The 23,183-nt window shown below is 43.2% G+C and overlaps 3 protein-coding genes across 6 annotated transcripts; 2 read left to right on the top strand and 1 right to left on the bottom strand.

The window, feature by feature from the left end:
* Nucleotides 1-1,340: 1,340 nt before the first annotated feature.
* On the top strand, nt 1,341-13,864 carry LOC108053715. 2 transcript variants are annotated; one of them, XR_006417424.1, is made up of 5 exons: nt 1,341-1,470; nt 5,935-5,982; nt 7,513-7,902; nt 8,740-9,310; nt 13,265-13,864. XR_006417424.1 is itself a non-coding variant. In XM_044457118.1 (4 exons), the coding sequence occupies exons 1-4, from the start codon at nt 1,359-1,361 to the stop codon at nt 9,189-9,191; spliced, it is 1,002 nt and encodes a 333-aa protein (XP_044313053.1). In that variant the 5' UTR covers nt 1,341-1,358; the 3' UTR covers nt 9,192-13,846. The 2 variants fall into 2 exon arrangements, 1 of the variants encoding a protein (XP_044313053.1); XM_044457118.1 differs by having other exon boundaries at nt 8,740-13,846.
* Nucleotides 13,865-14,418: 554 nt separating this feature from the next.
* LOC108053717 lies at nt 14,419-20,202 on the top strand. 3 transcript variants are annotated; one of them, XM_017136436.2, is made up of 5 exons: nt 14,419-14,760; nt 15,883-16,180; nt 18,884-19,426; nt 19,498-19,533; nt 19,595-20,202. In XM_017136436.2, the coding sequence occupies exons 2-5, from the start codon at nt 16,127-16,129 to the stop codon at nt 20,102-20,104; spliced, it is 1,143 nt and encodes a 380-aa protein (XP_016991925.1). In that variant the 5' UTR covers nt 14,419-14,760; nt 15,883-16,126; the 3' UTR covers nt 20,105-20,202. The 3 variants fall into 3 exon arrangements, with proteins under 3 accessions (XP_016991925.1, XP_016991926.1, XP_016991924.1); XM_017136437.2 differs by lacking the exon at nt 14,419-14,760 and adding an exon at nt 15,518-15,759; XM_017136435.2 differs by lacking the exon at nt 14,419-14,760 and adding an exon at nt 15,518-15,808.
* LOC108053716 (THO complex subunit 1) lies at nt 20,106-22,719 on the bottom strand. The gene is made up of 5 exons (XM_017136433.2): nt 22,540-22,719; nt 21,790-22,473; nt 21,450-21,736; nt 21,089-21,391; nt 20,106-21,034 (listed from the first exon to the last, which is right to left on the bottom strand). Exons 1-5 carry the CDS (start codon nt 22,615-22,617, stop codon nt 20,245-20,247), a joined length of 2,142 nt encoding a protein of 713 aa, XP_016991922.1. The 5' UTR covers nt 22,618-22,719; the 3' UTR covers nt 20,106-20,244.
* Between the last annotated feature and the right edge of the window lie 464 nt (nt 22,720-23,183).

Here is a 23,183-nt window from a genome sequence, read left to right as displayed (position 1 = left end):
CTCTTTTTCACGCGCGGCAGCTGCGTGTCCTGTAAAATTTTTGGGGCTCAGCAAGTGTTCACACTGTACTAAGTACTGTTTATTTACTCGCCGCCCATTTGAATAGTGGCGAAGCGCATTATTACCGATTATCACCGAGCGGAGCAGATGCTGCCGCCCCATCCGGAGTCGCAGTGGGTTGCCGTTGCCAAATAAGCGATGATGGGGTGCTGTGGGTAGATGGTGGGTGGTCGGGTAACCTACTATCACGGACGCACCACTGAGAGACGGAGAGAGAGAGAAAGAGAGAGCGCGTAAAAAGTATGAAAAAAGCTCGGGAGAAAGTTGGGAAGATGAGTGAAAGCCTGTCATCTGTTGGCGTTGGCGGGTTCGCTGGTGTTGTTGTTGCCGTAGGACGTTGAAGGACACGACCAGGAGCAGCTTCACCGCCTGCGTCTGGCGCTCGAGTGTTGTCCTAGTCCTAGCCGAAAGCTCTCGGCTGGAGGAGCTCGGCTCCGAGCTTCGCTGGCTCGGCGAGACCCGCCAGTCGAGTTTCGGCCGTCTAACCCAGCAGAGGTGTGCAGCGGACAGCAACATAACCACCGCCTTCAACATACAACACCCGCAGCAGCAGCAGCATCAGTCTTAATAATTGCGGCCACAAAGGACCAGAAGTCCTGCCCTTCGACGCCACTGCACCCATCGCTCGATTGCAACTGAATCTGCGACTGCGACTGCAACAACTGCCATGTGGGACTGGCACTGACCCAGCAGCAACCGACCAGCAGTGACCAGTGGCCGACTGACGACGGACCATCCCCGCCCATTTCACACCGCTCCCGAGACCAGTCCATGTCCGTTGTCCACTCGCAGGACGCGGATGTGGGGGAGTAGCAGCCTCAGGCAACGAGCATTGGAAATCTAATTAGCGACGTCAGTGTCAGGATCGCAAATCCATTAATTTCGAGCCATCAACGACTTCTGGGCAAAAAGGCGTTGCTGCAGCCCAAAAAGCAGAAAACAGGCAGGAAAATCGGGAAAAATTAGCACAGAAAAAAGGGAAAGCACTTTCGTTTCGCTGTGTGTGTGTCGGTGTGTCGGTGTGCCGCTGTGCGTGCGTGTGTGTGTGTGTGCGAGTGCTGATAACGCGAGCCTGGCGCTGACATCACTTTCACTTGGAAACCCGACTCGGGAACCCAACCTGGCCCAGGCCCCCACCCCCGCCCCCGGGAAGCTGCCTATCGAGCCGCACGGCAACAAAATCAATTAAACTACCAATACGACAACCGCCACAACAAGAGCAACAACAAAGCTGCCAAGAGCCAATTATCGGGGAAAAGAAGAGACCTCCAAAACCAGCCCAACCAAGCCCAGCCAAGATGTTCTCCATGTGCACCAAGGTGAAATCGCGGAGTGCGGACGCGGATGCCTCGTTCATGCACCAGTCGCAGCAGATGCAGCAGCTGCAGCTGCAACAGCCCCAGGCGATGGGTGAGTAGGAAGAGCGGGAAGAGCAGGGAGAAAGTGAAACTGCTACTGAAACTGGGGCTGAAACCGAAACTGCGCCCCCGAAAGGCAGTCGGTGTGGCCTCATTTGGCGGAAAACCCTTGAACTCGTTTTTGCTGCCCCACCCCAGATGCCCCGCCCCTCTCCGCCCCCCTCTGCCCCATCCGGCTGCCTATTTTTCTCAATGAATTCGCACACAGGCGCAGCTGCGCGTCTGTCTGATACTTTCTCTTTCACAGCCCAACATCCCTTCGTCCCACTTCCTGGCCCACACCAGCGTTTCACTTATCAAGCGGAATCCAGGATGCGGTTTCATTACGCTGCAATTGTTGACAGTGCCACGCCCATTGCCCAGCACATGAGTGTGTTGGTATGTAGGTGCCCTGCATTAAATCATTAAGTAGAGACAACACAGCCCCATATCACGCTAAACACGGCGTGGGCGTAGGTGTGTATTTGCTAGGGATTCAGCTGGAAATGAGTTGCGACTGGCTTCGGTTACAGCTGCTTGCTGCAGTGCGACCCATGCATAAATCATATGTGTGCACTTTCAAGAAAACTGTGTGAACTCTACAAAAAAGAAACAAAAAAAACATAAACAGGGTAACAATACAGCAAAGCTACGCTCAGCTTGGCTTTTTTCTGTAATTCCCAACTGGTTCTAGTTGTGCAACAAGGTTATTTGAAATCGTATGATAGAGGATGGCCATTTTGTGCAACAATTGTACTCACACAATTCCATATTGGCATGGTCTTCTTACAACTTTAGTTTAACTAACAACACCTCGATCATTTTACCAATTTGTTATGTAAAATGGTTCGCAAATAAACAAATTTTTCAATTTGAAATAAAAGAAACTTTTAAATAACAAAAGGTTTCTTATAGCTTGTACATTATAATTAAAATAGAATTTGTTTCTTTAAATTTCTAAAAACATTTATTGTAATGAGTTATTAATGACTTAATCTCCCTTCTAATAATTTAATTTTTTATATTCAATCGAAAAGCTGGTCTTATTGTCAAACGCAACAAATCTTGATCATCGTTTCCGAATTTCATGGAATTGAAGCTTTTTTATGTAATTTTTTTTTGAGTGCGCTTACGTTCATATACATATATCCCAGCCCTTTATCCACTCTCATATCTAGCCAGGCCAGCAATTATGTCTGTACACGTTTGTCGTTGTCTTCGCCTTCCGATTCGTCTTTGCCCCAGTGCGAACGGGATTCGAGAATGGGGATGGGTTGGTTGTCTGTGGCAGCCACTTGCAATTCTAGCTGATTTGTCATGTGGATGTGCATGTAAGGATGCGAGAGTGCGAGGATGCATGTGAGGATGTGTGTGTGCGTGGGCATGGCTGCATGCGGCTGTGTGCGTGCAGTGAAGTGGCACACATGATGTCCGCTGCCTTGCGTTCTTATACAAGCGAGGCAGTGTCCTTCGACGAGCTTGTTCTCTCATCAACCCCCAAAGCAACATATATGCAGCCCCAGCTCATCCTTTCATCATCTCCGTCGACACTTGGGTTGCGACTATCGTTGTCGTCTGCATTTCGTTTGGTCTCTGGGTACACTTATAAAGTTTCTCCATATTAAGGAATGTTGCCCTAAAGTTGTACTTTTATTTGATTTATTTTTTTATACCATATATTTGAACACATTTGTATTACGTTTTAGACTTTTTTCGTAAAATCTATATAATTTGAAATTACGCCATATCGATTTAAATATTTTAGGAAATAAAAAATTACCAAAATAGTCTGACCTACAATTGTTCATTATCAAAAAAATACCTCGACTTTACATAACTAATATGATAATTACATTTTAAACACTCTTGAGTAATCACTGCCTACGTTAATTCTATAAAATATAACACTACATTTTTGGTTTTTATTAATTTTATTCAGCTGATAGTAGTTAACAACAAATGAAACAATAAAATTGTATCTGCTGTTTACAATAAAAGCGAGCAACAAAATAAAAACTGAAATATTTAAAGCAAACCATATTTCAACCTACTATTTACTACTACTATTTATTTATTTCACTAATCAGTAGTAACCTCGAAAAAATGCAACTTTTATAAACAATATACCTTAGAAACTTGGTCTCGTTTGCGATTCCTGTGTTTGGTATGATAGAACAATAAAATAAATAATTACATTTTTTTTGTGTTAACGAATGAAAGAGGGCATAGAAAAAGCAGGCCAAAACCTGACCATTTTGACGGCAAGCGACGTTTTTTACCTTGCGAGCCTCAAGCGATTTGGAATGCTGTGCGAGCTCATCGCATCCCATAATCAGTCTGAGTTTGCTGCAACGGCAACTTTTCGAGTGTTCGATTGCTGCAACGACTACTAGATGGTGCTTCAATTCCGAAATTAGAAGAATTTTTCTTTAGGCACAATTAACCGCTTATTAGTTGCTCGGATTATTACAAGTCCTGATGTCTGGGTACAATACTGAGAACTACAGCTCAAGGTCAATATCAATCTTATTTATACTGTTTTTAATTGTCCAAAATCAATTTTTTTGAATAAACAGATTTAAATATTATTAAACGAGAAGTCCATTAATTTGTCTATAAAGGTAAATTGTTTTTTGAATTTTCGTTTTTCCAAAGGCCATTTTTATACCCGTTACTCGTAGAGTAAAAGGGTATATTGTATTCGTGCAAAAGTATGTAACAGGTAGAAGGAAGCGTTTCCGACCCTATAAAGTACATATATTGTTGTTCAGGATCGCTAGCCGAGTCGATCTAGCCATGTCCGTCTGTCCGTCTGTCTGTCCGTCTGTCTGTCCGTCTGTCTGTCCGTCTGTCTGTCCGTCTGTCTGTCTGTCTGTCTGTCTGTCTGTCCGTATGAACGCTGAGATCTCGGAAACTATAAAAGCTAGAAGATTGGCATTTTGCATGTAGATTTTAGAAGTTCCTACGCAGCGCAAGTTTGTTTCAAAATAGTGCCAAGCCCCCTTTAACGCCCACAATCGCTTAGATACGATTTTAAAAATGTAGAAAAAATTTTTCAAATCGGACCATTCGTTAAAAAGTTATGAGTGATCAAAGTTTCTATCTCCATCTCCCTCGCACTCCCTTTACCTGAGTAACGGGTATCTGATAGTCGGGGCACCCGACTATAGCGTTCTCTCTTGTTTATTAATTGTAACGATCTGTATGTTGGAACAGTAAACATTCTAACTTTTTCCACTAAAAATGTAGTGACTAAAAAAGGAGTCTTAAGCCAAGCTCCATATAGATTTTTGTTTATGGGTAAACATTTTTTTCACAGTTTTCAAAGGTCAATAAAAAAGTAATGACATAATTAAATATGATTGCAGAATAGTATCATACATGTGCTACTTTTTCCTTAGCCACATTGTTTAAAAACGAAATAGCTATTAATTGATATAAAATTTATATTTTCTTGATTGCCTTAAACGACAAATGCTTCGTGGCATGAAGTCGGCAAGTAAAAGAGGAAAAGAATAAAATCAGAGCGCTCTTAGGCAGATTTTTAAATCAATGTCCCAACATACACAGTATTTTCCGAAGGCAAAACATTTGTTTGATTATATATTAAACTTTGTAACATTATTTATATTACAAGTATATGACCAAATGAAATTGAATATACTTTATAGGAAAGGTTACAAATTTGTGGTAATAACTTAAAACATGTACACAAAAGTAATAAATTTTGAATTAGGGACATAAGGCAAATAGCAACCATTACTTCTAGTCTAAATTAAATTTCAACAACTGCCACACATTCCATGAGAGTGGCCACAGACAGGAAAGGTGTGAAATGGCTTCGGACCAAGTATACGAATGTATGTATGTCAGTTGCCTTGGCCATCTTTATTGAAATAATTAATTCAGTCCACCGCAAGCGTCGTGTTTGCCACTGGCCCAAATCCTGCTGCAGTCCTCCACTCCGCTCCTCCACGCCTCGACTTCCGACTCCCGACACTGGACCAAATAAATGGGATGCCAGTGGTAATGAATTTGAAATGAGAGACTAGGCCAGCAGGGCAACTGCAGCAGCGGCGGGCTGGCTGATTGAGTTGCTACGGGTGCAATTCCGAGGGAATTGCTAAATGAAATTCCGTGTTTCGTTTTACGCCATTCGTTATCTGTCGAATCCAGTCGCTTCGCACCTCCGCCGCACCTGGATTCGCTTACAGTTCAAATTTGCAACTCCAGTTTCGATGCGTTGGCATTGGCGGATGGCAAATGGCGCATGGCGGATGTCGGACGAAAAGGGAAGAAGTCCTTGAATGGGAAATGGCCACGGCTGCAGCATTGGATTCCTGTTCAATTAGTGGCATCGTGTGACTGGGACTGGGCACTGGGCACTGGGCAGCGGATGTGGACTAGATGAGATTCGCAGGCGGACATGTCCCCACTTGTCACTCACTCGCCGTTCCGTCTTCTCCTCTTTTCACAGGAACTGGCGGCAAACAAATCAAGGGTGGCTATCTGCTGCGCTACAAAAGTGAGTATACATATTAAGCTACTATTCTTAAGTAGTCTCAACATCGACAAAGGAATTTTAAGCTTTTGAAAAAAAAACATAAAAGACAATTAAAACATAATTATATTATTATTATAACTTTTAAAATTTATAGTACGCAAAAAAGATTAAATAGATCCTTAAAAATAAAACCCTAAAAAAAATTCGGAAAATTTTAATTTTATAATCCGAATAATATGAGACACGAAAAGAAAAAAAAAGAGTTTAAAACATCCTTTATAACAGTCCAAAAGGAAGCCTATTCCGTTTCAAGAAGGTGCCCAGAATTTTACAATATATATTGTGGAAATATAATTCATTATATGAATTTTAATATAACCATAAACTGACCAAATCCATTTATTTCTTTTGGGTACCCAAATCACCAATTTTGTAATCTTACTTAATCCTTATGCCACATTTACAAAGGTATTTTAACGTCGACTAGACGGGAAAATCTCTCTTTCTTATACAATCTTGAAGCATTTAAACCAACATTATTACTAAGTTCACGATTTGTTCCTTAAAACTTTTATTTTTATTATTCGAACTCGAACTTGAGAAGTCGCATATTTCCTGCGAAATATACCCATTCGTAGGCAACTGACAATGAATTCGCGTGCAAGAGAATCAGTTGCTAGGCAATTGCCCAGAAATGGACCCACAACGCAACGTCCTTGAAAGGACGGTCCGAATCAGACCTTTTCCTCTGCCTGTCAGCACAGTAGGCTTGGTCCGCCCAGGGACGAACAGAAACCTCTCTGAAGAGTCGACAATCTGTCAAATCAGCACAACAGTAACAGCCAGGCTCAACAGGATGACGCAGCATCCATGGACGAGGTAGATGGATGAGGATGAGCACACTGCGGTCCTTTGAATGAGGGAATGGGGTATAATCATTTCGGGGTCACATTCAAGTGTAATTACTCATGATTTGGCAGCGCTGTGGATGCGTCATAGTCATGCTTTCCGGGCCGGATTGAAAATCATGGTCTACACAATTTGTGTTGAGCCCTTGTTGCAGATTACCATAGAGAAATATAAAAACGTGAAAAAGCTAGATAAGGCAAACAGAAGGTTTAAAAACATCACTAAAGTTACGATCAGTGTTACCCAACTCATTCAATTAATGTGTATATTACGATTACTACGATTATTACGATTATTACGATTTTTTTATATCCTAATATAAAACAATAATTTGCGTTGTTATACAAAATTAAATTTATTGTGCGGGTACCTAAAAAGTTTTAAAAAGCTTTAAAATATCTTAATTTAAACAAGAAAGGAAGGGTATCAAAATATTAGGAATAAATATGTATTGCTTTATACGATACATCTATCATAAAAATCTCTAAAAGGCTATTCAAGTAAAATTGTGATTTAATAGATTTTCTATTGTAAACACAGTTATTGCAATTATAAATCTTTGCAATACCAGCTGTATTTTAAGAAATAAGAATACCCTCGTAGGGAATGTTATCTAATCTGATTCCATGTCCGTCTTCACAGAGCAAATGTTCTGGAACCGCTGGGCGGAGGAGTGGGTGGTGCTGTACGACGACTCGACCATGGCCTGGTTCACAGAGCCAGGGCGCTCCTCGCCGACGGGCAAGATCCTGGTCAAGGAGGCGCCCGAGATGCTGGCCATCGCCCACTGGACCGGCCAGATCCCACGTCGTCCGCCGCTGCCCGCGGGCGTGAATGTGTCCCAGCTGATTGCCCTCGGATCGCAGCGCAAGCGGTCGAAGGTCTACTGGATGCTGGCCAAGTCGGAGCAGGAGGTGAGCGACTGGATCGATGCGATTACCAAGACCCTGCCTCCGCCGCCCCAAATCGAGCTGGTGGTGGACAAGCCGCATCTGATGAACGTGCTCCGACGTCCTCTGGTGCGCATTAGACGTGAGTAAAGTCCCCCTAAACATGTTTAATCCCTTCGCTTAAATCACCTTCGGAAGAAGGTGTCGTTGACTCAAAACCTTGAGGTTTGTAAATGTTCGACTGTATTTAGTGTAAAGAATCAGAAAATATTTATGACCAACCATTTAAAAAAGCTTTCTTTTCTTTAATTAATTAAAAAATGATTTAAAATAAAAACAAGAGAGAACGCTATAGTCGGGTGCCCCGACTATCAGATACCCGTTACTCAGGTAAAGGGAGTGCGAGGGAGATGGAGATAGAAACTTTGATCACGCATAACTTTTTAACGAATGGTCCGATTTGAAAAATTTCTTCTACATTTCGATAGGTATTGATAAACACAATAAAACTGCATTTTTACTTTTCCGAAATATTTAAATTTTTAAAATCGTATATGAGCGATTGTGGGCGTTAAAGGGCGTGGCACCTTTTTGAAACAAACTTGCGCTGCGTAGGAACTCCTAGAATCTGCATGCAAAATGCCAATCTTCTAGCTTTTATAGTTTCCGAGATCTCAGCGTTCATACGGACGGACAGACAGACGGACAGACGGACAGACGGACAGACGGACATGGCTATATCGACTCGGCTAGTGACCCTGATCAAGAATATATATACTTTATAGGGTCGGAAACGCTTCCTTCTAGCTGTTACATACTTTTGCACGAATACAATATACCCTTTTACTCTACGAGTAACGGGTATAAATATGCTTACAAATATTTAGTATTGCTTTTAATATTAATATTATGGTTCGAACCATATTATTAGCTTATGTTTTTAACCAATTTTGTTATATTTCGGTTTCTATTTATGCAGCTGCCACCCAGTCGGAGGTGAAGCAGCGCAAGGCAGCGTCCCACGGAGCCAGCAGCAGTAAGCACCACCGCTGCTCCTCGGCGATGACCACGAAGCTGTACAGGCAGACCCAGGATCCGCTGGTGAAGAGCGACGCGGCGGTGGCCATTCTCAGCAAGAAGCCGGACTCGAAGGCCTCGCTGGCCTGTGCCCTGCCCTGGGGCCACGGCTGGGGATGGGCCACGCTGCCCAACGGGGTGTGGAGCGGGGGACTCACCTGGTCGCAGTGCGAGGACACCTTCACCCTGCACGCCCTGCCCACCACCCACTGCACCAACCTGATCGACACCTCCTGCAGCGGGGCGGTCTACCACACGGACATCGGCGGCTTCGACTTTCACTCCTCGGGCGTGGACGACATTGGGGGCGAGGACTTCGACTACGCCATGGACTGCGGCGACTTCATATTCTAAGCTCGAAACCCTCCAGCACACATTCAACCAGCCACCCACCCGCGGGCAGGACTCATTCGTCCTTGTCCCGCTGATTTGGTCTTCGATTGGAAGGAGCTGAGCAACTGGTAGTCGCTTGGGTAGTATTTAATATTTAACCGTGCTTTCGTTAACCTCTGAGTGTTAGGTGTTGCTAAAAGGGAAAGGGAACTTCCTAGCGTTGCGTATACGCCCCATTGTCCTTGTCCCATTCCGGTTCACAATCCCGCTGTACCCATTAGCGTGTTTAACTTCGTGTATTGCCCTAATTGCATTAAGAAGTTCAACTGCCAATACATACAAAATACGCGCGAGTGTTTTCCCATTTCCCTCAGTGTGCTAAAATATATATATACACATACCTGCGGCCAATCAAATAGTTGTGACATCTTGCAACATTGTACGATGTGAGTTCTGCAAATGATTACCTTTTTAAGCAAGCTTGCTGTCTATAAAGTTGACGAGCACATAACGAAGAAATGTCTGAAGAGAATTCCGGAAATTAAAAGTCAAGTTTGCTCTAAAAGTTTAAATTTTATATGATGAAATTGTGAGTTAAAAAATACCAGTCAGTTACGGGGATACTTAAAGACACTTTTTCAAATATTTATGTGAGAAAATCGGATTTCAAATATTACGAAACTAAACAACATAAAGGGTGCCCGATACCAGATGTACCTTTTTTGAAAACAAAATTGACTGCAACGATGTTTTAAAATTTGTACAAAAAGTTATTTTGATGCCACAACTATTGTGACCGCCGCTGTAGTTGCCTTTCAACTATCTGGCAGATACACGTGTGTCTATTTATCCACCAATATATGTATATATGTTAAGCCGCACACTCGCCAACCTCCAACCCACAACCCACCCACCACAGCACCCCCAAACCGCATTCAGCCATCGCAGTCGCAGTTGCAACCACAAGCATTTGAAATGCGAAAATATTTTTGCATCGCGCATATAAGTAGGCTACAACATATTTTTGCACTCGACAAGCGAACAAATTACAATAAATAACGCAGACGAGACGAAACGACATATAAAATTAAAAACGAGAAAAACAACCGCAAGAGATTGAAATACTTTTGTGTATTTTGAGACTTTTGAAATTTATATTGATGCAATTTGTAATGGAAACACTTTCCAAATTGTTTTGCCATGATTTTCTAGAATTTTTGAAATCGATAGTATTTAACCGCAAACCCAAAGCCCGAAAAACCCCGAAACCCAAGCGTCCCCCCGCAAAAACCCATTTTTGTGTGCAAATTTTTGAAACATTTATACAGATACAGCGCGCTTAAATTAAGCAAGTCGAAAAATCGATACAAGTTTAATATAATTGTGTAAAGGCAAAAACAAATGCGGAAAATCCAACGCAGAATTTTAAAGTGGAGCATAGCAATTTTTATATAGCATGTTAAACAGAAATGACAGTAAACAGGACAACCAGGTAAATAACAAGTAATTAAAAGAGGTAAAAACGAACTCTAGTCGTAATAAAACGCATTCACCCGCAACACACACACACAGCCCACACACAACCACAACCACAACCCCTAGTGTTAGTGTTAGCACTTAAGGCATGGCATCCAAATGTCAGTTTAGTTTACGAAACTAACTCACTCAGATCGACATACCCACCCGTACTGATGTAAAGTTTATAAAACAAAAAAATCAAGCGAAACCACAAAAAACAAGTTAGCAACCCAGGAAAAATCACAGAGTATAAAGCCAAAGACGTGTATACACATGTACGAGTAATTAGCAGTTAAGAACACATTCGAAATCACAGGCATTGCATGGCAGAACCGAATGAAAGGTAACACTGCTCACATTCATCCCACATCGATTCGATTTTGAATTTGATTTTGAGGAACTTTCGCCACAATATGTGAGGAAGGGAAACGCCGCTACGGACACCTTGAGAAAACTGTAACTGTAACTGTAACTGTAACTGTACGATTAGGCATATATAGTAACTAGGCTAAGTCGGAGCGCCCGTTTAGTTATATATTACGATATGTACGATAAATGTATGAACCGTAAGATTGTGCAGGTTTTCAAAATGTTGCATGCCGCGAATATGCATAGAGCTAGAATATAGAATCGCGAAATATTATGTAAAATACGGGTAACAGGACTCACCAAGTCCCTACGCATCTGTTGCATGTCCTTGTACGCGCGTGTATACTTATATATTACTATACTTATGTACAACAATAACCAAGAGCAAAGCTACACGAATCGAAACCCTTAAACCTGAGCCCGCAGCCTTAGCTATCACACCCCAACACCCACCACTCGCTACCAGCCCCATATGTAATACCCATAGCCACTATATAGTCGGGAGCATTAGCAGGAGCATTAGCAGGAGCAGGAGCTAGTCGGGCAACGCGGAAACACATACATACTCGTATAGAACCCGCCACGTAACGTAATTGAAATGTAGACTAAAAGACTTAAGCAATTGTCGTTTAGACGTTAAATTAGAGCGCATTGAATGTTGGCTTTTAGTTCTAGACACAGAGCGATGTGCGGAGCGATGTTTAGGAACATATTTAAGGATATCCTCACCACAATGTTTTAGTCTGAAGCCTAGCCCGAATAAATCGAAATCGAAATCGAAATTTGTTAGCGAGCGAGTATAAAATCGAGTCGAAAATGCGAAAACCAAACTAAAAACCTAATGAAAAACGAAAATAAACGTAAAAGTAAAATCAACCTTGGACAATCACGCATACGCATGTAGGAAAACAGGATTAAATAATGTATGTAAATTGTTTAAGCCTTGGGTCGGCAGCAACAAAGGACCGGCGATAGCTTGTGTGGCATAGTCTTAGCACGTCCAGCACGGGGTCCTTGTGGGCTCCGTGAACTCAACTAATCTAAACAAATGGAAACAAAACACACACGATGCGATTCGATTGAGGGCTCGAGTTGGGCCAAGCTTCAATTAAGTGTCAATCCCCCACGCTATTCAGTTGAACCGAGAAGTATTTTTGTAAACTTTATTAAGAACACCGAAATCGCTAACGAAACCGAAACTAAATACAAATACAAATACAAAGAGAAAAAGAAAAATGAAAATGAAAAACAAAAACATGAACATTGATGTTTTAAAACCGAAATAAGCAAATGTAAAACAAAAGTATACTTTAGAGGCAAATTTTTGTAGTATAATTGTACACTTAAACTGCATTTCCGATGTTAGCTGAACAACCATATATAGTGTATACAGACACCCACTTATAAGTGTATAGCGAGCGCGAATCGAGCGAGATACTCGCACACCCGTTTTTATTGTGCTGCGCATTTTCAGCGGGCGGCTGAACTGTGAATAGTACCTTAGGTAGCGTGGCATCGCGTGTAAGCCGCATTTGATGTAACCAAATTATGAAATTGTAGAACCAGCGACCGAGCGGAAATCGGTGGCAGGTCGTTGTGAAATGATCCGTGAGAGGGGCAGCCCAAGGGAGCGGGCGACGAGTAACCGGAAGCGGAAGCAGGCTTCCATCCGGCCATCTTGGCAGGCGTTGCGTATACGCCCCGGCGGTCCCAGCTGCAACTCACATTAGGCTAGTAAGTTCGCGTTGTTTGTTATCAGTGTCGTTGATGTTGATGTTGAAATTGCCGTGTCATTGTTAAACGTATTCAAGTTGTAATCCGACGGCGTTCGGAATTAGCTGTTTTTGGGAACCAGAGAGCGCAGGAAGCGGTTAAGCAGTTAAGCAGTTTAGCAGGGCGGCACTCATCGACCCACGCAGAAGATTATACAAATTATACAAGCTAGCATATATACATTACATAGGTGTGCATAGTACCCGTACCCACGTATATACATTGGTGTGAAAATCCTCAGACGAGGCTTAGAACTCGAACCAACCCCAAATGTCAAGAAGTTTTAATCCACTAGCCGATTCGGGCCTTCCGAATCCGGCGCGCAGCCTTGCCAAAGACTCTTCCAAATCCCTCGAGTTTCCCCCCGAACAGTAATTAGCGAAGTAACTACGTAATTCTATAGATGTGTATGTGTCTATAAATATATTTTGTAGACGTTCACTCGCCAGACGCCGCCAAGTTGGAGGAAATTAAAAATCTAGAGCCAACCCAGGAAGCCATCGGCCAGAAACCCAAAGATCTTTTCGTGTGGCAGGCTCAGGTTCAACCAACTCAAGCCGAGAGCCCAGAGCCAAGAGCCAAGAGCAAGTGCTGCCACTCTCCTGGCCAACTTAACAAGTTAAGAGAGGAGCCGAGTACGCTCTCAAATGGTTTCAAAACCGCAGCCCAAAACAAGCGAACAATGTACGAATAATTATTATGAAAACGATGAGCAAATGGACGCTAAGCGAATAGCAAAGAAGTCATCAAATGAATCAGCCAACGAGCAACTAGCAAAGCTCAAATGCCCTACTCAAATATAATTTGGCTCTCGCTAAATTAAATTGTACTCCAAATGAAAAAAAATCTTTTCTGCTCAAATTTTGCTTTTTTGAGAACCAAAATCATATGAAAATAGTTCATTTATTTACTGAAAGGGTACAATCTGTTAGTGTATTAACTAGTGATATCCCATAAATAATTCATCGCAAAATAATAAAATATATTATTTATATTTGTTAGAGATAAATATTATTATTTTGGATAAATTGATTTATTTTTAGGAGTTTCGGATGACCTATATTTAATTTTATTAAGCTCAAAAATATTGAAAATGATTATTGTATTATTAAGAATATTTTTAAGTGCCACCAAACCGCGCTCAATTATGATTTATTACTATTTGGCAATGGAATCGCTAAAACCTTATCCAAGTTTTGATTCGATGACTTCAAAAGGGGTTGATGAAGAGTAGAAGGCGGAAAACATCTGCGAAGCGTCAGCGTTGATAAATGTAAAACAAAAGCAAATAAAGTTTAGCAACAACATCTGAGAGAAAGAAAAAAAAAACAGCCATTGAGCGATAAATACATGTTTCTCTTCGGGTGCACGCACATATGTGTACGTGTGCTGGGTTTCTGGGAAGGGGCGATATAGAGGGGTCTTACCCGATAACTTGACTCACCCGACACGCCATCATCCGCAGATCAGTTGGCGGTGCAACGCTCGATGTCGCCAACTTCGCAACTTGTTCGGGCCGGTCATCGGTGTGGTGTGTGGCTTGGGGATTTGGATTCGGAATCGGAATCGGCGGCGGAATGGAATCTTGTCTCAGTCAGCGCGCAAACTTCTAAGCAAACAGTCGACAGCGCGAGGCTCCTCGAAAACAGAAAACGGAATACCAAATCGTAGACCTAAGTCCTCGAGACACACGCGGCGTATGCGTAATTACAGTCCATCAACAGCTGGCCAGTTGCCCACAGAGGAGCCGCCACCTATCCTTCGGTGACCCACTTCGAGGTCCGGCTCTAAAGTTCAATCCTCGTTTGAGTGCCTCCTTTGTGTGTCAATAAACTCGCGTGCCCAGTGTCCACTCCCCACAACCCGCCTCCCAGGTCAACAGCGCCCACTCCCAACCGCTCCAGTCTGGAGGTATTTCTCCATAAAACGGGTAAGTTCATTTCGGCAGTGTATGCAAATCGCAGCTCCAAACACAAACAATGCCGGCGGAGAGTTGGAATTAGTCAGCGAGAAACGACGTGTGCCAAAAAGCCGAAAAATACATAAATTAATGGTATTGTTAGGGAGCGGAGCGACAAGAAGTGGGGGCAAAGTAGTTATTGTACACCCTAGACTCAGACAAAGAACTGATAAAAATATAAGCTTATGTCAGAGAAAAGAATTTTAAAGAGTTATATGCGAAAGTTTTTATTTAAACTACTAATACAAATATCTTACAAATAAACATTTGTATTTATTGTATTTTTATGCAATAATGTCAATATTAACATAAACTACTTAACACACCTATTCAAACTTGGTCATAATTATAATTGTTTTTCGTTGGGAACTGCGTGTAACTATATTCATCTTTACACATAAAATATGGGTTAGTATCCAGTTGTCAGATGGGTGCAATCTTTTTAGTCTTTTTCTGTTTATATGTCTGGATACTGTCAAGACCAGTCTATTTGTAAAAGAATAAAATAATGCTATTCTTTTCAATAAAATTATTTTATTTTTATAGCAATTCTATGTTTTTTATAAATATTTAAACATTTAACTAAAGAAAGCGGATGTTCTAAGTTTTTATTAGGAAATTGGCAAAATATCTACAAGAAACATTAACATTTAAATAGACACTGCATATATTAAGTCGGATACCCACAAAAGTACAAACTCCCCTGACTATCCAGTCAGTTGGGTTTCTCTGTCTTTGTTGAGTTGTCAGTGAGGCAAAATTCCATTTCATCGTATGAAAGCATTTCAGATTTTCGGCAGCATATTGTGTGTTTAAGATCTACTGATAAATTTCAAACGTGCGGTCTTACCTTTTCGAGTTTTTTTTTCGGTTCAGATTTGTAGTTTTATAAATACACGAAGAGATAACCGTTTGCTTTCATCAAAGTTTATACGTTTTTGGCGAGTCAAAGTGAATTCAATTGGATTGGTTTGTTCATTGATCGCACCTTATTAGGAGTGGCCGTCGTCCCACAATTGTCAGTCTGGGTCTGGGTCTGGGACTTGATCTGGGCACGGTTTTAACGGCTTCCACATCCACTTCCACTTCCAGATCGACACCCACGTCCATCCACTGACGCCTCCTGGCGACATTTATCGGCCTGTTGCTGCTGCCGTTTGTGTTTACTTTGTGCCAAATCGCGTGACTCACCCGAGAGTCTGAGCCGGGTCTGTGGTAACCAAACACTTTGAGCCAAGCTCGGTCGCGTCATCACCTTGGCCGGAGCCCACACACGAACATCGCATCGAATCGCATCGAATTCAACCGACTGAAATTGAATAGACTCTATTAGGCGATGGCGTCAATAGGTTCCGGAGAGACGAAGACTTCAAGGCTGGCGCAGATGCAGGTGAGATTTAGAATGAAACAGAAAAAGTGCGCCGATTTCAAAAGAATCATTATTTTTAAGTACAATTAATATATATTTTGTTTAAGCATACGTTGATAGTCATAAACCAGTTCTCTTGATAAAAAATTTATTAGTGCTGATAGGCTTCCAAAAGTACACATCTTGAAGAAATACAAAAACTTTTGGAAATTAGAATAACTTGAAGAATGTGTGCAGTGCAGTTACAATTTTTTACTTCTGCAAGACCGACATTTATTTTGCTAAAAGTAGCTCCAACATAAGCCAGATATCTACTTTAATTTCCGTGATGTACCATAAATGGCCCGATGCTTTTGATGGAGTTCTATTTCGGGTTCTCTCGCTGAAGTTTCCCAGCGAACTGCCAGCTAATTAATTTGTATTTGCCGTTGCTCAAATTTGGTAATGGGAACTTTGGTCGCCCCCACAATGAAACAAAAGGCGCTCCTTGACGGCCATCTGTTTGCGGCGAACAGGGGCGTCGAAAGTGCAGATGGGGTACAACGTATTCCCTTCAATTAGCCGTAATTAGTGTTAGCCAAACTACGTCACTGTATTAGCCACTCAATATCCAAAAAGGGTTGACATTTAGAACGCAAACATGCACGTGTGCACTGGGAGAAATCTGAGAAAGTAATGTTAGCATGTAAATTTTACTATAGTCCAAGCTAAAGTTTTGAATATATAGATAATTAATAATAATATATTAATATTTTAAAGTTAAAACTATCAGCCCTCTTCTGGTTTTCACTTTCGAACGCTTTACTCGAATTCAATTTAAGGATGCATCAGATTTTTATTCTACTTAGTAAACATTGGCAATAATGTTAGACAATTTCAAGGGGTAAAGAAATGCGATAAATTAGAAAAGGTACATTTAAATCGACTTAAACTTAATACAAAGATAGAAGGGAAGTACCCTTTTTTATGCTTGAAAATAATGAAGCTAGGTCGATTTGGCAGCTATAGTGGGACGATCTGGTTTGTTTAGTTAGAAACGGACAGGCGGACAGACGAATATGACTGGTTATGCTGATCAAGAATTGATACACTTCATACGGAAATGTGCACTTTACTGCATTGCAAACTTGTAATTGAAAGTATAATAATACCCTCTGCATTGGTATAACAAATTTTAATATATTAACAAATAATGTATATTTTGAAATATATTATGGACATGTTTGTAATAGTCTAGAATACTTTCGGGTTTAGAATGATAGTATAGTTTTCAAAATTTATTTTATTTGTTGGCTTCATATTTTTCTTTAAGTGCCTATTCACCGAACTATAATAATTCATCAATCGAAAAATGTACCCAGTAAAATAGTTGAGCGCGATTTTATCGTTGAAAGGGCGGGCGGGTAAAGGACAATGCTGAGGTCCTTTGTCACCTGTTCGTCGCTCTTCCTTGGCGGCATTCAACAATTGCTGAGCCCTAGGGTGGGTGGGTCGGTGGCGGGTGTGTGTATCCCATGTGGCCCGTGTCATGGCAACGTTGCAGTCATTGATTTTTTGTTGTTATTGCTGCATGCCAATAACAACAAAAACAATCGCCTGGCTAAACAAAAGGACAGCCAGCTAGGATTTCTCGAGTGTCCGATATACAGAAAGGACTTGCATTTTTTTTTTTGCTTTGACGACTTGCCAGGTGGCCATGGCTGAGTTCGAAGGCCACTACCAGGACACCAGAGACAGAAGACAAGCGCACTAGGAGGAGGTCCTTCGAGGGACATGAATGGGAGGAGCATGCCCACAACCACGTCCACACCCACACTCACACCGGCGCCTGCTACCCATTCCCGGGGTCGGGATAAGGTTTCCTTTGCCCAGGCGGGTGGTGTGGCAAGGGGTTTTATGTACTGGCGGCACGTAAGTGGGCACGGATTTATTCGCAGGGGTCGGTGGTGGTGTGAGGGGTGTGACACCTCCTCATCGCCAGAATAGACAAGCAAACAAAGCACAAACACACACCGAAACCTGTGCACCTAATGACTCCACTCGGGGGAAATGGGCGCGCTAATGTCCAGTTCCCGGTCGCTCAGTTGACACGCGCTCTCCGGCCCGGAATGTTGCATTCGGCGGACGGGGACGAGGACGGAGACTACCTCCAGTACGACTTGCAGTCGGAGCTCGGCCAGGATCACATTCTGCCCCTGAAGCTTAACGAGTCCTGGGCGGCCAGGCGCCTCATGGAGGCACTGAGTCACCTGCCACCCAGTGGCAATGGCAACAGTAACTCTGCTCCAGTAAGGCAATTGCGAGAATATTGTATCAAATTAATATTTAATATTAAAAATCAAAGAAAAAAAAATAATTTGAGTAAGAAATGCTTTGCAAAGATTCAATTAAATACATACATATGTATATAGGTAAATAAATAGGTCCAAAAAATTGGAGAAACTTATATACATACATACATAGTTAAATAAATAGACCCAAAGAAATTTGTGAAACTTTTTAATGTTTAGGTCCTAAAATCGTAACAATTTTATAATCCCTGCAAAGGAAAATTGAATATACATACATATGTAGTTATCATTTAAGTTTGAAAAATCCACAAGTAGAACTGTATTTTGATTATTTTTAGAGAAAGATAAAGTAGAAGATGATAATAATAATATGAACATTAAAATAAATTTTTTTTATTTTAATAAAATGTTAATATTGTAATTCCACCACCAGATGCGTTTTCAGCAGCGGACACAGCAGGAGCAGGAGGTGCGACGTCGGGAGCTTTTAGGGACGAAGACGAGTGTCGAGAACCTGGCCACAGCAGCGCCTAGTGCCGCCTCCACCAGGGTGATCGGCAATGGAAAAGTGCGTCAGATGTTCGATGAGCGTCGTCGAGGAGCGGGCATAGACCGCAGCAATCCCCTCAAGCCGATTGGAACCCTGCCCTCGCCCCCCGCCCCAGCGAAAACCCGCCCCCAGCAACCGATGCAGCGGCTCATCAAGGGCGTGTCCGACATGAACCTGAGGGAGCCGCCCAACGCGAGCAGGCGCATCACCAGCGACAGCAACAACAACAAGTTCGCCACACCGCGCGGTGTGAATCGAAACCTGAAGCCTGTGGTCACCCGGAAGACGCCGCCTGCCCAGGATGCATCGCTCCCCCAACGATCCGTGTCCTCGCCGCTGCGCAGTCCCAGGATGCCGACATCAAGTCGGTTACCCGGGGGCGCAACCCCGCAAGCCATTCGCCTTTCTCCACCAACGACTCGACGGGTAAGTTAAATCAACATGGTTTCGCTTTGTCACTCACTTTTGAACCTTTGTAAAACCGTATTCCGGTTTAGTCAGAGCCTAAATCCCCAGTGAAAAAGGTCAACATGGTGAGTATCGCAGTCCAGTAGTGAGGAGCAGAGATGAACTGAAGTTGTCCCTTATTTCCAGACTACCACGTCGACAGCCCCGGAGGGCACCGCCTTGTGCCGGTTCTGCGGACGCCACTTCAACACGGATCGGTTGCAGAAGCATGAGGCGGTGTGCCAGCGCATGGTGAGCACCAAACGCAAGATCTTCGACGCCTCCAAGCAGCGCGTCGTGGGCACCGAAGCCGAGAGTTTCAACAAGAAGTCGAAGGGAAACCGCTCGAAATCCACGTACACTAGTGCTGCCCAGCAGAAGGGTCTGACCACCGGGGTGAAGAAGAACAACTGGCGCCAAAAGCACGAGGAGTTCATCCAGTCGATACGGGCCGCCAAACAGGTTCAGTTACACTTGGCGCGCGGCGGAAAACTGAGCGACCTGCCCCCGCCGCCGCCTTCAGAGAATCCCGACTACATCCAGTGCCCGCACTGTGGACGTCGATTCAACCAACAGGCCGCCGAGCGGCACATCCCCAAGTGCGTCAACATGGTGCATAATAAACCCCGGAACGGCCCCCCGCCGAAAAAGCGTTGAGTGGTGTTTGGGACTCGATAATCGCTGATCTCTGGTTGATAACAGTGAACGTGCCCATACTTTTACTTGTGATAAAGAAGTTTGATGATTGGAACGAATCTAAAGTGGCCTATAACTAGGGTGGGTCGCGTATGGGGATGCTAGTCGGACAGCACCTCCACGTCGTTATCGGATGCAGAAGGTACGGCTGGCACGGCAGTAGATCCAGACTTTTCGCGTTCAATTATGGCCTTTACCGCTTCGGCAGCCTTGTTCATCTCTAATCCTTCGAGCATGTACGCCCAGTTGTCCAAAGTCGCGTCATCGTCATCAGAGATCCAGTTGGTCAGCATTTGGACGCAGGCCACGTTGGCCGCAGAGTGCTCCATTTGGAAGAAGAGCAGCTCGTCGTTGGTGAACCCAATCTTTTTGCCCACCTTCATCCAGGGCTCGCCTATCAAGGGCGCCACCTCTTGGATGTGCTCTTTGGTAACCATAAGTGGCTTCTCGTGGGCTGGCACTTCATCCACCTCTTCCACCACTGGCTCGTTGTCCTCTACTTCGAGATCCTGCTCTGGTTCAGCGTCTTGGAGAGCCACTGTAGCATCCTGATCGCCCTCCGCATGAGCATGGTTTACTGTCAGGCCAAAATTGTTCTCCGAAGAGATGCTCGATAACAGAGCTGTAGGCTTGGGCTCCTTGTCCCGGATCAGACGCTTCCGCACCTGCTCCAGATAATCGGAGATCTTGCTCGATGGTTGAGAGAGCGAAGTAAAGAAGTGTGGTGTCTGGCGGGCTAGCAAACGTAGTGCTCGCCATTCAAAGGCGGGGTCGATCTTCTCATGCGGCGTCTCCAAGTATGTCTCTAACAGCGGCAAGAAGTTGCGCTGCTCGCTCTTGCAGGCCTGCAGGTTGTCCGGGGAGTAGTTCCACAAACGGGTTAGATTATCACTAAAAAGGTATTACAGTAAGAATCTGATTTGTGTTTGACTCATGAGAACTTACTTTCCCAAAAAGAACTTGCCATTGCGAGCAGCATCCCGCAGCGCATCGCCCAATGGACGTCTTGGTCTCTTAGTCGGTGGTGGCTTTATGTCCTCCTCGTTGGGGGTTGGCTCCTCCGGCTTTTTGAACTCCTTGCAGCCCTCGTTCTTCCAGTTATTCCACATCTCCTCGCGCACCAGCATGTGGTGTACAGTTCGAGCAAAACGCTTGCCGTATGGCGGTGTCTCCTCTAGCAATTTATATACACGAGACTCTGTTTCCTTGATAAAGTCCGCCTGGTCTGCGGTTAAGGTGTAAATATCACTAAAAGTACAGGCATATCATTTAATTTTAATTATTTTGGGTTGATTTTATTACTCACATTTTAAACTTTACACTGACTTGAAGGTACTGAAAGAGGATCAGAAATTGCACCAGGACAGCGCGTCGGAAATTAGCGTCAGAGAGCTGTAGTGCCAGTAGCTTTGGATTGGTTAGAAATTTGGCGAAAAAGTGATTCGCCTTGATCACGGCGGTCACGGCCGCGGCATCAACAGCCTCTTCGTCCACCTCCATTGCTTGGCCGGCCTCACTGGCATTGTCGCTGCCACTCTGCCGCACGTCCTCCAGCTTAAAGCTCGAAAAGGACTGCAGTATATTTTCGGCGTGCTGAATAAAAAGTATAAATAAATTATTAAATTAAGTTTATTAAAGATACTCACCATCTGGAACATCTTCCACTGCGGCTTGTTGTAGCACTGATTGGGATTTCGAAAAAAGTCCTGCAGCGACCAGAACTTGCAGTATAGGTCGTAGTCGATCTTAAGGGGGATATCCTCAGCGGTGTCCTCGAGCTCCTTGTTGTCGCTTTCGTCATGGTCTTTGCTGTCCAGCCCGTACTCCGTGAAGTTGTCCAAGTTGAACTCGGACACAATGTTAAGGCCAGAACGCTCTGAGAAGGGGAAGAACTTGGAAAGGAAGAGCAAAATGCGCCCGCAGAAGACGGTGTTCTGGGTGCGAGAAAGGCGACGCAGCAGGTCGTTGCACATGCGCAGAATGTTGTTCTTGCACGAGGCGAAGAATATCTCCTCCTTCCACACTTCTACCAGTTCCTCGACGAACCGGAAGATCTCTTGGCACTTGTCCAGCGTTACCACGTCGAAGGTGTCGATGAGCAGCACCACGGGAATGGTGTTGGACACGATCTCGGCCCGCGTGGCATCCACGGAGAGGCGCACCAAGTCGCCAATGCGCTGCACATCGTCTTCCAGCCGTTTCATTAGTAGTACCCGGAACGCGTGGTCCATGGGCAGGCGCTTATCATGTTCCGTGTTGGCAGTGAAGCTGTTGTACTCCTTGACCAGCAGATCTACATTTCCGTCGGTGATGGCTAGTTCCAGGGCTTTCTATAATTTAACATTTCAGAACCTTTCATTGCCGGTTTTGGAGCTCGCCATTGCACCATTTCTTACCTCAAACGCCGTCTGCAACGCAAAGTAGTTGGCCAACTTCCCTGTAGCCTTGCTGGCCACATCTACAGCGGTGCTCATTTTGTTTTAAACAGTAAATGCAGCGACAACAGCAGGACAAAATTGTTAATTTGATGTTTTTAACTTAAAAAACACGGCCAGTGCTGCTAAAGGCTTGGGTTAATCTTTAGTATTGGACACTGCAAAACTGTATACCACAAAAATACTAAACTATCGATTTATTCGATGTATTATGCGGCCGGAAATTTTAGTTTCTAGTCGAGTTCAAAAATATTATATTTAACAAGTGCATATATAGAATTGGGTTTCAATATTTCTAGTATTCAAAATATTTAGATGAAAAAAAGTAATGAAATTATTGGCTACTTTTGTATAAGCTTTGTACTCTAAAGAATGACATAAGAGAAATAAAAAAATTAAGAAATAGGCCTCGAATGGAATTAACTTCTAATTTGATGTGAAATGCAAACCATTTTAAATATTTTTCAAATCATTAAAAATAATAATAATACATTTTTTAGATCAATTTCATTGTTAATATAAAAGTAAAAATTAGCTTGTATGCGAAAAGAAATTGGTATTACTCAGAAAAAAAAATGATAAACATATGTTTTCTTTTTGTATTT

Source organism: Drosophila rhopaloa, unplaced genomic scaffold (assembly GCF_018152115.1).
Source record: "Drosophila rhopaloa isolate 14029-0021.01 unplaced genomic scaffold, ASM1815211v1 contig_155, whole genome shotgun sequence".
Taxonomy (NCBI): Eukaryota; Metazoa; Arthropoda; class Insecta; order Diptera; family Drosophilidae; genus Drosophila; species Drosophila rhopaloa.
This window is presented reverse-complemented; position numbering and strand designations above follow the sequence as displayed.

Excerpts from the sequence above, each read along its gene's own strand:
- LOC108053717 (XM_017136436.2), top strand. The coding sequence starts at position 16,127 with ATGGCGTCAATAGGTTCCGGAGAGACGAAGACTTCAAGGCTGGCGCAG. Across the intron at positions 16,181-18,883 it reads CAAGGCTGGCGCAGATGCAG|ATGCGTTTTCAGCAGCGGAC; the intron begins GTGAGATTTAGA and ends TTCCACCACCAG. Across the intron at positions 19,427-19,497 it reads CTCCACCAACGACTCGACGG|TCAGAGCCTAAATCCCCAGT; the intron begins GTAAGTTAAATC and ends ATTCCGGTTTAG.
- LOC108053715 (XM_044457118.1), top strand. The coding sequence starts at position 1,359 with ATGTTCTCCATGTGCACCAAGGTGAAATCGCGGAGTGCGGACGCGGAT. Across the intron at positions 1,471-5,934 it reads GCAACAGCCCCAGGCGATGG|GAACTGGCGGCAAACAAATC; the intron begins GTGAGTAGGAAG and ends CTCTTTTCACAG. Across the intron at positions 7,903-8,739 it reads TCCTCTGGTGCGCATTAGAC|CTGCCACCCAGTCGGAGGTG; the intron begins GTGAGTAAAGTC and ends CTATTTATGCAG.
- LOC108053716 (XM_017136433.2), bottom strand. The coding sequence starts at position 22,617 with ATGAGCACCGCTGTAGATGTGGCCAGCAAGGCTACAGGGAAGTTGGCC. Across the intron at positions 22,474-22,539 it reads CGTTGCAGACGGCGTTTGAG|AAAGCCCTGGAACTAGCCAT; the intron begins GTAAGAAATGGT and ends GTTAAATTATAG. Across the intron at positions 21,737-21,789 it reads AGTGGAAGATGTTCCAGATG|CACGCCGAAAATATACTGCA; the intron begins GTGAGTATCTTT and ends CTTTTTATTCAG.